Source organism: Acomys minous (genome assembly GCF_964271855.1).
Source record: "Acomys minous genome assembly, chromosome: 7".
In the NCBI taxonomy this organism is placed as follows: Eukaryota; Metazoa; Chordata; class Mammalia; order Rodentia; family Muridae; genus Acomys; species Acomys minous.
The window spans coordinates 102,748,576-102,760,794 of NC_140488.1; the positions used below are offsets into that span (position 1 = coordinate 102,748,576).

The 12,219-nt window shown below is 46.9% G+C and overlaps 2 protein-coding genes across 2 annotated transcripts in view; one reads left to right on the plus strand and one right to left on the minus strand.

Moving 5' to 3' along the window:
- CLDN34 (claudin 34) overlaps positions 1-906 on the minus strand; it is a 163,742-nt gene extending 162,836 nt beyond the window's left edge. The window contains exons 1-2 of the mRNA XM_084790601.1: positions 772-906; positions 148-278 (exon numbers count right to left, since the gene is read on the minus strand). The gene's annotated coding sequence lies outside the window, so the exon portion shown is untranslated. The remainder of the gene's footprint in view (positions 1-147; positions 279-771) is intronic.
- Positions 907-1,036: 130 nt separating this feature from the next.
- On the plus strand, positions 1,037-6,555 carry TSPYL2 (TSPY like 2). Its single transcript, XM_084790588.1, has 7 exons — positions 1,037-1,966; positions 3,100-3,177; positions 3,283-3,394; positions 3,479-3,612; positions 3,733-3,809; positions 3,916-4,604; positions 5,841-6,555. Exons 1-7 carry the CDS (start codon positions 1,178-1,180, stop codon positions 5,975-5,977), a joined length of 2,016 nt encoding a protein of 671 aa, XP_084646714.1. The 5' UTR covers positions 1,037-1,177; the 3' UTR covers positions 5,978-6,555.
- Positions 6,556-12,219: the final 5,664 nt, after the last annotated feature.

A 12,219-nucleotide genomic window follows, 5' to 3' on the forward strand; every position in this document is an offset into this window, starting at 1 on the left:
TGGTGATAGATTCCCAGTTCCCTCCCTCTGCTACTACAGCAAGGCTGCAATGGGCAATAATTATCTCCTCTCCTTAGGAACGTCTAATATAGAGGAAAAAAGCGCAGAAAGAGGCAGTGATTTGACTAGAGTCACAGTGGAACTCACCTGCGACGTGAATTGTAGAACCAAAGCCAAAGCTCCATCATCATGCCTCATCAAAGACCAGCCGTCTCTGGTCATAAACAAAATAATAAAATCGTAGGGTGCCATTAACAGCAGCATTCACTTAGGAAAGGCTTGGAGGAGAAATAATGTGTAGACAAAGATAGTTTTAAAGCTCTAGAAAAATCTAGCAAATTAGTCGAATCACAATCTTTTTTTTTTTTTAATGATGCAGACGAAGTTACTTTTTGCATCTGTGATTGTTTGTGGAGCCATTTTGCAGCGATGGAAAAAGCCATGTCAAAACCTGACCACCAAACCAAAGACCCCCAGCTACTTAAATTACGAACACATCAAGGCAGCCTGCATCTGAGGGGCTACAGCGCTCCCCCAGGGACATAAACTGGTGGGGGGAAGGGACAGATTTTAAAAGTGCGTAGTTGTTCAGGGGAGAGGGGGCGGGGAGAACGATAGCGAGAGGATTTCATTTGAGCACATCTCGCGCTCCCCGGTGCTTGCGCACTCCCAGCCACCCTCCCCAGGTCCAGTCATTTGGTCTTCAGAATCACTGGTACTTTTCCCATTGGATAAAAAACATTGCAAGAATGAGGGTGAGGGGTTTCTTACCCTAGCTTTCCTCACAGCCAATCGCCCTGAAGGTTTCCTCTCATCACTGGGGCAGTCAGCCTGATGATTGGTGGGTGCGAAGGGAGCCAATTAGAAAATGATGATGTGTAGTGTTGGCAAGCCGATTGCGTGAGAGAAGGCAGGAGTTGAGGGAAAGCTAACGCCACCTTCAAGGCCTGCAGCCAATGGTGGGCAGACTAGACGCCTTGCCAAGGAGTGGGCGGGGCCTCGGCGAGCGGCGCTGTGGGAGTGGGGCAGGCGCTGTGGGAGGGGACGTCAGAGCGAGGCGGTGAGCAGAGCTGGTCGCGTGAGGTGTGGTGGCTCCGCTTCAAGTGTGACTGGTGGCGACTGCCTCGTCCGAGAGCAGAGAGCCAGCGCAATCCCCTGAGCTTAGAGTGCGGTCACCATGGACCGCCCGGACGACGGCCCCCCGGCCAAGACCCCCCGCCTGAACAGCTCAGAAGTCGGTCTGCGAGACCTGCCGCCCCCGCCACCCCCGCCGCTCCTGCGACTGCCCCTGCCTCCACCCCAGCAGCGTCCGAGACCCCAGGAAGAAACCGAGGCTGCACAGGTGCTGGCTGATATGAGGGGGGTGGGCCCCACGCTGCCCCCACCACTACCCTATGTGATTCTCGAGGAGGGAGGGATCCGCGCGTATTTTACCCTGGGTACTGAGAGTCCTGGCTGGGATCCTGCAATGGAGTCAGGATTCGAGGAGCCCCCTCCCACAGGGATCATGGAAGCACTCCCCTTAGAAACCTCTGGGGGAAGCCTGGAAATTGACTTTCAGGTTGCAGAGCCCAGCACCCTTGCTGGAGAGAAGGTCCTAGAAACCTGTAGCTTAGGAGGGTGGGGGACCCAGGTGTTAGTTGGTCCAAAGAGGAAGGAAGAGGCTATCATCATAGTGGAAGATGAGGATGAGGATGAAAAGGAAAGTGTGAGGAGGCGCCAGCGGCGACGTCGGAGGAGGAGGAGGAGGCAGAGGAAGGTGAAGGAGAGCCGAGAGAGGAGTGCCCAGAGGATGGAAAGCATACTGCAGGCCCTGGAGAGCATTCAAATGGACCTGGAGGCGGTGAACATCAAGGCAGGCAAGGCCTTCTTGCGTCTCAAGCGCAAATTCATCCAGATGCGAAGGCCCTTTCTGGAGCGCAGAGACCTCATCATCCAGCATATCCCAGGCTTCTGGGTCAAAGCAGTATCCTTCTCATCAGTATGCATGGGCCAGAAGCCCATGACTGAAGGGGAGGGGTGCAGAAGAGAAACAAGGGATGTGGGGGAGGGTCAGAGATGGGAATGAATCCCCATTAGAAGATTCTAGATTGAGTGGAAGAGGGGTGGCAAGGGGACAAAACAGCATAAAAACTAGACTACAGATGGGGGAAAAGTATCACCATAACATTAAAAAAAAATAGATCACAGACAGTAAAAGAGGGAGGGGTAACAGAGAAGACACACAACCCATAAACAAGACCACAGATAGTGAAAGGAGAAGGGGGGGGTACAGGTGATGAACTGACTGTAAGGAGGGAGGGCAAATACACTCATCAGGAAGGGTGCTGAAGCCACACACGGTTCTGTAAGCCTGGGTCTTTGCTTACATACCTAGAAATCTGACTACAGTACTCTGTATTAGAGGGAAGAGGATAGAAATGGGATGGAACCCCCTGAAGAATCAGGAGAAAGACCACTTGGATGTGGAGATCAAATGGTTAAATGAAGGAAAAGATAGAACAGGAAGACTCTAATCCACAACTGCTGACTGCTGACCTCATCCCCTGGGAACATATTTGTTTATGTAACATATTTGAAATACATGTTTAACATATTAATAGAATTTATATAGATATAAATATTTGGCCCATGGTACAAAGTGTCACATGATCACAGGCCCTTAACAAACAAGCTCAGGGTATCATATGCATATGCATAACTTCTCTATCTAGACATGAGACAACAGGGCCCAAGCACACAGACCTCCAGAGACATTCATAGATCAGATGGACACTAACCAATAACACCTATACATGTAACATCATGTAAATACAGACCCTTGGTACCCAGATACATCATTATTTGGACTTTGGATTTTGTGAACATAAGCACCTATCACCAAGAGACAAGGATCACATGGACATGGTCATAGACCCTTAGCATCTAGACACACAGCAAATATGTCCCATGGGAACACTGAGGTTTAATATTGCATAAGCACTCACCTACTCCACATACATCACTCAAATATAGAAGGAATCTTCATGTTTCGGCCTGTTTTGCTCTGCCCGTGGCATTGAAAAGTTAATCCTTGACCTAAACTGCTCCACTCATTAGTTCCTCAACCACCCCAGAATTTCAATCTTGATCAACCAACGCGATGAAGACATTTTCCGCTACTTGACCAATCTTCAGGTCAGGCCAAGGAAGAAAGCCAAGGAATCTGGTCCTTAGAGGTGAGGGGGTGTGGGGAGGGCCACAGAAGGGATAGATACCACTATTACCCCCAACCCTGAGCAGGTACAGGATCTCAGACATATCTCCATGGGCTACAAGATGAAGCTGTACTTCCAGACAAATCCATACTTTTCAAACATGGTGATCGTCAAGGAGTTCCAGCGCAACCGCTCGGGTAAGAGGCGGTCCCAGAATAAGTCTGTAGCCTCCATGTTAATCATTTCCAGTCTCTTTGCATCTCTTCCTCCTCTTCTTCTAGGCCGGTTGGTGTCTCATTCTACTCCAATTCGTTGGCACCGGGGCCAGGAACCCCAGGCCTATCGCCGGAACCATGATAGCTTCTTCAACTGGTTTTCCAACCACAGCCTCCCAGAAGCTGACAGAATTGCTGAGGTGAGGCCCCTCCTGGCATTGTGAGGAAAAGCCTTGCCGGACTCGCCCCTGGGTGCCTGAGATTGTGAGTAGCTTCTAGAGCTCATACTCATGACTCTTTCCCCCCCTCCCCCACAACAGATTATCAAGAATGACCTGTGGGTTAACCCAGTGCGCTACTACATGAGAGGATCTGGCTACAGGACAAACAGAAAGAGGTGAGAAGGAAAGGAAAGGTGGCAATGGGACTTTGCCCCATTCTTAGAAGTCCTAGTACCCGACTGCCTTCGCAGTTACTCCCATTAACCTTATGCTTGGCTTTAGATTTCCCCACAGGAGAGCCAGGAATGACTATGAAATGGTGATCATGGGAGATGCTCATGACCATTATGCCATTGAAGACATTCTCAGTGAAATCTCAGAAACCGATGAGATCACTGACAATGAGATGGTTCATGACATCAAGATCTCTGACTTCATGGAGACCACTGACTACTTCGAGACCAGTGATAACGAGGTAACTGACATCAATGAGACCCTATGTGACAGCGAGAATCCTGACCATAATGAGGGCCCCAGCAATAAGGTCATTGACAACACAGAGTACATTGCCATAAGTCCAGATGACAACAGTGAGAACCCAGAAGAACAAAACACCTATGACAGTGAGGATTCCAACAACGAAAAAGCTGATGGTGACAACGAAAACCTAGAAGGTGACAACCAGCAGGGTAATGATATCCAAGACAGCAGTGATAGTGACAACGGAGATGAGGGCAGTGATGATGAAGATAATGATGGCAATGAGGGTGATAGTGAGGGTAGTGATGATGATGGCAATGAGGGTGACAATGAAGGCAGTGATGATGATGACAGGGACATTAAATACTATAAGAATGGCATTGAAATCTTTCACAAGACTCTGGATGACAGCACCAACCAGGATGACTATGAGGAGGAGGTAGAAATCATCTCTGAAGAATCTATGGAGGAGGAAGAGGCCAGTGATGAAGGTGAGCTATAGGCCCCTCCCCCTTCCTTTTCTCTTTCAGAATGCCCAGGCTTCTTTTGGCAGCTGGTGATGAGGTAAACAAAGAACAGAGCAGTTGATTACACCTCCAGGCATGGGAGAGCTAGGAAAGGGTACCATTTAAATTGGAAGTTGTACTTCTGCTAAAAAGCAATGTGGAGCCTTCTCCATGGGATATATCAGTGACCTAGAAGGCTTGGCAAGACTTCCAAGATTACCTCCAGACCCCTTCACCAGTTCTGAAAGCTGCTTCTCATGGGAGGGTTTGCTGAGCAAACCCGTTAAGCCAATAATGTGTAAATACAAGTTCTGAGAATCCTGCCTTTAAAAACCCCATTTCACTTTGCAGAACTCCACATTTCCCAAACTTCTTGACCACAGGAACATGTTCTTTATCCAACATTTTATACATTAGGGGAAGTGCTTAGGAAACATTGCACATGGAAGTCGAGGGATAAAGCAATATTTAAAGTGACTCCCAGGTTTAGTTCTGGCTAGAAGCCTGGTGAAAGAGCTCATCTGAGCCTGCTTATGGGCAGACAGAGGAGAGGTCAGCCCCTGGGGAAGGCAGAAGGTATAAGGGAAAACAACCGTCTCTCAAGGTTTGGTCATAGGGTTCCTGGCCATCTTAAAGGGGCAGGGCACCAAGGGTGAAAGTGTTCAGTGAATGAGGAGTCACATACACGTATTTTTGGGTAGGCTGGGGAACCATGGGAATGGTCAGTCCTCTTTGCCTCCCATCTGTTGGCATCTGTTTTCTCCAAGGATGTGTGCGAGGCAGAACTGCCTAGCACAGAAGTGGGAGTGGGGGACTGGAATGAAAAAAACAGGCTCGGGTTAGTTTGGGTCGCACTAGGGGCAAAAAGTAACTGATGAATAGAAGGCCAAGGGCTCCCTCAGGAAGAGACGCACATTGAGGACCTTGGGAGCAGGGGGAACAAAGCAGAATGTATCACTTGGCCGGATAAAGATAACTGCTCTGCGTTCCTGCCCTCCTGCCTTCCTGCCTCCCTCCAACTCCTCTAACCTTGGGTTTGAGCACAAACAACCTCAGTGGCACTCAGTGACTCCCCTCTCCCTCCCTTTTGTCCTCTCTCCCTCCCTGTCCCAAGCAGGCTCTTGGCAAGTGGTCCCAGGCCCTCAAAAAGCCACAGCTATTTGTCCTGTTCACTTTTCAAGAAACAGCCAACCACCTTCCTCCATGTCCTCCCCTTCACAGGTGGCGAGCTAAGCGAGGACAGCTATGAAGTCTATGAAGTGGAAGAAAGTGAAGTGAACTCACAAGATTCTGATATCCAGGAGGTGCTGCCGGCCCCAGCTTGGGCCAGCCTGGGAAAGAAAGGGAAAATCGGATAAACATCTGACCCCACGGGGGGCTCTCTCTCTATACCCGTAGACCCTATCCCATTTGCCCTTCTCTTCAGCTAGGGCTGTGCGGCCCCACATTGCACTTCTGGGGGGAGACCGGCTTATTTCACGGGTTTAAAGATTATTTTTATGGTTTAGTAATTGCAGAGTTCTTATTTGGAGGAGGGATTACCCTCCCTTTCCGGCCCTCCTCCTCCGCAGGCTTCTGTGTGCTGCTAATCTTATTTATTGTGATGCCTTGGTCAGGGCCCCTCTAGCCCCCTTCTCGTGAGCATAGGCCCAAGCCCCTCTCTTCGTGCTGTGTGGACATCCTGATCACTAAGTGAGGAGGGCCACTGTGGCCTTCGTTACAACTGCGCAGTGGCCTCGAGACTCTGCTGCCGCCACCCCCTTCTCCAGAGTTTTACCCCAACCCCTTTTTCCCTTCACCAGCCCTGACCGCTAGCCCGCCTCAGTGTCTTTGCAACTTCGCCTTTGCAGCTTCGCCTTTGTGGTAGTCCAGCTCCCCAGAAGCCCCGCCCCTCTCCCCGTGACCCTTGAGCCTAATAAAACTGAGCAAATTCAAAGTGCCTCCCCGAGTCTTTTGTCCGCCTCCCTGCGCCGTCGCTTAGCCAGCAGGAAACGCCCTGCTACAATGGTGGTACAGAACGGTTTCACTGGTGGAGTAGAGCTCCGCGAGACTGCAAAAGTATTGCGTCAGACCAATGCGGGCCATTCTGGCCAATGAACGGACGAGGTTGGGGGTGCCCCCCCCCTCCGCCGTCCCCGCTCCCACTCTCGGATACCTAAGCAACCCAGCAAGGTAGAGAAGAGCTTCCCACGCCTTTGCCTGTGGCGCATGCGCAGAGAGATCCTGCGGCTTAGAACATCAATTTATTTGGTGATTCATCTAATCATTTACAGTGCGTCAAACCATTTTTCGGGCCTAGTTTGAGCTGAATGTGGAGGAGCTATTTTTCTTGGTCACATGTAGTTTTAAAAAAAAAAAAAAGAAGAAGAAGAAAAAGAAGTCACGACAACAGTCTAGACAGCACAACCAAGTCACGCCGAAATGCTTTCCTGTCTTAGGGAGGGGGTGCAGGGTTCCTTCCTGGCCTAGGCCCGATGGGAAAGGCAGGAGAAAAGATGGCCTACGTGAAGGAGTTAGCATTGAAGATAAGGGGAAAGCGAAGAGAAATTACTGTGTAGCTGTGTGCTGAGATAGGCAGGCTCAGAGCTGGGAACCTGAAAAACAAGCTTTATCTGGGAGACCTTGGAAAGACTGGCGAGGGCAAAACTTAGGATACGTTAACTTTATTCCCACAGACACCAGAAATGTTTACCATATTCACTCGATCATAGTGATGACTACATTTTAAATATTTTATTATTTAAGACACATTTATTTTTATGTGTATGGGAATGTTGCCTGCATGAATGTATCTGTATACGTACCAGTTGCGTGCCTGGTGACCCTGCAGGTCAGCAAAGGACGCTAGATCCTCAGAATTGAAGTTACAGGTGGGTGGGAGCTGCTATTTGAATGCTGGAAACCGAACTTCGGTCTTGGGTCTTCTGCAAGAGCAGTCAAGTGCTTTTAACCACCGAGCGTTGCTCCAGCCCCCAATTTTAATTATTCTGTGTGTTTGTGTGTGTGTGTGTGCATAGGGTAGTGCAATTGTCTAAGAAGGTAAAGAGGCATCAGAACCCCTGCACCCCCCTACCAGTGCTGCTCTAGGAACCAAACTTTGGTCCTCTGGAAAAGCAGTACATACTCTTAACCACTGAATCAGCCTTCAAGCCCCAAAGATTAAGTAGATAGCCTAGTGGGGTTTTTTTCCCCCAACATAGCTCCCAAACTTTCCATCCAAAGCCTTATTTTGCAGGACAGCTTGGTCAAATCTGCGTTGTAGAAAAATGCCCTCTGCTGACTGCCAGGAGCATTGAAGGAGAACAGTGTGGGAACAGGGTTAATGTATACCTCAGGTGAGAGTGGCCTGGGAACTTGGAAACTTTTTTAAGTTTTTTTTTTTTTAAGTTTCAGAACAGTTTTAGATTTGAGCACTATCTCAGAGTTCCCTTAGTTTTGATGCCCTAGAGTTGTCAACACTTGAGAAATATGTTGTAGCATGACCTCTGACTGAGAATTATCTGGTGTTTTCTACTTATTAAAGGGCGTAATGGATTTGAGGGAGGAAGACCACTAATATAACATGCCATTTTCATTGCATCATAACAAAGGTACACGCTGTCAGTATGACATCATTGTAGACGTTAACTTTGATCACCTGGCCAAGGTAGTCTCTACCAGGTTTCTCCACCCTAAAGTTACTATTTCTCCCTCCATGCTGTACTCTGAAGAGAAGCTAAGTGCAGCCCGTGCTTTTTCTTGTTTTGTTTTGTTTCTCGAGACCCTGGCTGTTCTGGAACTCACTCTGTAGACCAGGCTAGCCTCGAACTCACAGAGATCTGCCTGCCTCTGCCTCCCGAGTACTGAGACTAAAGACATGCGCCACCATGCCTGGCTCAGCCCATGCTTTAAAAATGAAGAATTACAAGGGACTCTTACTTGAGAGGAAAGTGGTTACATAAATTAATTGGAATTCTAATGCACAAGAAATCTGCCTGATCCATAATAGCATTTAGGATACTGGAACGGATAGCCTTTACCTATGGGAAGAGAGAGAATAAAGTAGAGGTGATGCCAGGTTGCTGTAGGATCCTTGACATGGCCCCTTCCCTTTCTGCTTTTCTTCTTTGATATAGTTTGAATGCTAGGTCTTGGAAATGGCTCTGCTTGCTCATTTTTTTAAAGATTTATTTATTTATTATTATGTTTACAGTGCTCTATCTGCATGTACCCCTGCAGGCCAGAAGAGGGAGGCATCAGATCCCAGTATAGATGGTTGTGAGCAACCAAGTGGTTGCAGGGAATTGAACTCAGGACCTCTGGAGGAACAGTTAGTACCCTTACCCTCTGAGTCATCTCTCCAGCCTCCTGTTCATGGTTTGTTTGTTTGTTTGTTTGTTTGTTTGTTTTACATGTTCTTGATAAATGTTTTGGAGAGAAGATAGAGATTTTCATGACTCTGATTCTGATCTTGACTCACCTTGTTAGAGTTAGGTAAATAGAGAGTTAAAAGAGAGGAATGTCTTAGCCAGGCATGGTTCTGCTCACCAGTAAGTACTCAGAAGGCCGAGGCAGCAACTTGAGCCTAGAATGCAAGACGAGCCTGAGCAACGTTCTATATATTCTATATTCCTCAAAGGGAAAGACAAGCTATTTAAAAAGAAGAAGAAGAAGAAGAAGAAGAAGAAGAAGAAGAAGAAGAAGAAGAAGAGGAGGAGGAGGAGGAGGAGGAGGAGGAGGAGGAGGAGGAGAGGGGAATGTCTTATCCAAGTTAATGCAATATCTCAAGACTAGAGTTTACAGAACAGCATCTTAAGCTGAGGCCATCTTGTGGAGAATGAGGACATGTATCCCTGAACTATGTGAAGCCAGTCCCCGTGAGCATGTGTGTATGAAGAGAAAGGGGGAAGTGGAGATCTCAGGGGTGAAGCCCCTGCAGTGGACCAGCAATGAAGTCAGTCTGGCAAAAAAAAAAAAAAAAAAATAGCCCAGTCACTCGAACAGGGAGCAAGCCTGGTTCCTGTTGCCCCAATCTATCTTAACTGATATATTTCCCCCATCCTCTCTAGCAGCTCTCAGTCCTGCCAATTACTATTGTAACCTAATTATTCTGGGGAAATTAGGTCAGGGCTTGCAACCTGTCCAAGATCCCAGGACAGAGTCTAGCTTTGAAGCTAGTCTCTAAAGTCTAGTCCTCATCATGTTCTCCGTCTCCTCCCCCTCCCCCCCCCCCAGGCATCAAATCCTCCCCTCTTCATTCTGGCATTTGAAGCTCTTCTTTATCCACTCTATCTAAAAGGGACCCTGGTCTACTGGGACATTCTTAGGAACACATTCTGGTATTCTAATACGCTTGGCCAGAGTGTTCATGCCCCGAGCTGAAGTTTGAAACAAGAGGAAGTTCTTCACCCAGAGCGGCATCTTGTTCCTAGTGCCCTCTGTTCTCAGTCTGGATCTTCAAAAAGAAGGTCAGAGTATTTTTAAGGCCAAATCTAGCTCTAAAGTGTAGCATACAGCAAGCAGCAGAAAACCATGAGCATCATTAAGTGCGTCTGGAAACAGAAACAAGGAGAATGAATAACTACGGGTCCCATGATTCCCCAGGGCCAGTTCTCGTGTTGAAACTACTTTTTTTTTTTTTGTAGACTTCACAGTTTTACAGCCCTCTGCAACAAAGGGTCCTGCTGCTGGGTGTGAGATTCCCAAGATCTCCTGGTGTCACGAGAGTGCCATTCACTTTTGTAGACAGAATCAGATTGGCAGGGACAAAACTGGATTGAGGAATGTCCCTCCTTGAGTGACAAAAAAAAAAAAAAGCCAGCATTTGTTCTATCAAGTATTCATTCAATCCAAATTCATTGAATACCTGCTATGTACCTCATACTAGACTGAGTAATAGAAATACAGCAAGAAAAAAATGAAAATAAGTCTCTGTCCTGTTGGAGCTAAGAGATCAAGTTCAACTTTTGTATCATTGATCTCTTTTGAGACCTATGTAGGCCTTTTCTCACACACACACACACACACACACACACACACACACACACATATCTATTAAAATCAGAAAAAAATCTAGAATTAGAAAAGAAAGCCAACTATTGAAATATTAAAACACAGAAAATTGCTAAAGTAATGTATGTATTGCTCATTAATCCATTAAATCATAAGATGTTAGGACTTACTGACTACAATGATTATCATGATTTTATATTTATTTTATTTTTATTTCTCTGTATGTATGTATGTGTGTGCTCCTGTACATGCACTCATGTGTGCTTTGCAAAAGTATGTGGCACATGTGCTCAGGTGCCAGTGAAGGTCAGAATAAGATATCCTGTGCCCTGGAAGTGAAGTTACAGGCAACTGAGCTTCATGCTGGCAACCAAACTCAGGTCCTCTGAAAGAGCAGCGAGCACTTTTAACCACTAAGTTATCTCTCTGGCTTTTGATTATCAAGATTTTTTTAAGAGATCTGCAGCTTTATAATGTGATGCACAAATCTCTGATTGCTGCTGGGAACAGCCACCAATTTTACTGTTAGTGTCATGGTGAGTCACGTTCTTTTAATTAATTTATTTATTTTATGTATATGAGTGCTCTGTCTTCATGTACACTTGCAGGCCAGAAGAGGGCATCAGATCTCATTATACATGGCTGAGAGCCACCATGTTGTTCTGGGAATTGAATTCAGGACCTCTGGAAGAGTAGTGTTCTTAACCCCTGTGCCATCTTTCCAGCCCTGTGAGTTACATTCTTTATTGACAACATGCTAAATGTTGCTGAACGAAGAGGGAAAACAAAGATGTAAATTCATTCTCGTACAAGTCATTCCTCCCTACCCCCAAGCCATACCCCCAGATTTCCCCGGAGGATTCCTGCTACCCAATTTTAAAACTTGCTTATGGGGCCTGGAGAGATGGCTCAGAGGTTAAAGGCACTAACTGCTCCTCCAGAGGTCCTGAGTTCAATTCCAACAACCATATGGTGGCTCACAACCATCTATAATGAGATCTGGCGCCTTCTTCTGTCATGCAGGTGTACATGCAGCCAGAGCACTGTATGCGTAATAAATAAATACATAAATAAATCTTTTTTTAAAAATCTTGCTAATAGAAGGAGCCTTCCTGGTTTTCCTTCCTTCTTAAACAGCTTTCCTTTAGAAAACAGAGGGCTGGGAGGTTGTTTGGTTGGTTTTGTTTTTGCCTTTTGGGGGGTGGTTATTGCAGCACTATTTCAGACCAGTAAAGTTTGCCTCTTTGGTTTTTGCTTTGTTTTGTTGTGTTGTGTTTTTTTTCCCCTAGGTTTTTTGTGAGGAGGTTTCTCTGGGTAACAGCCCTGCTGTCCTAGACTCACTTTGTAGACCAGGCTGGCCTCGAACTCACAGAGATCCACCTGCCTCTGCCTCCTGAGTTCTGGGATTAAAGGCGTGTGCCACCTCAACTAACAAGTTTGCCTCTTTGGAAGGCAAGTATGTTCATCACTATACCGCCAATGCCTCATCAAGTTTGCCTCTTTAGGCCATAGCTTCTTCTACTTCAGCATTGACCACTTATACACCTAATTAAAAGTGAAATGAAATCTGTCAAGTATAAATGGCTCATACCTTTAATCCCAGCACTCA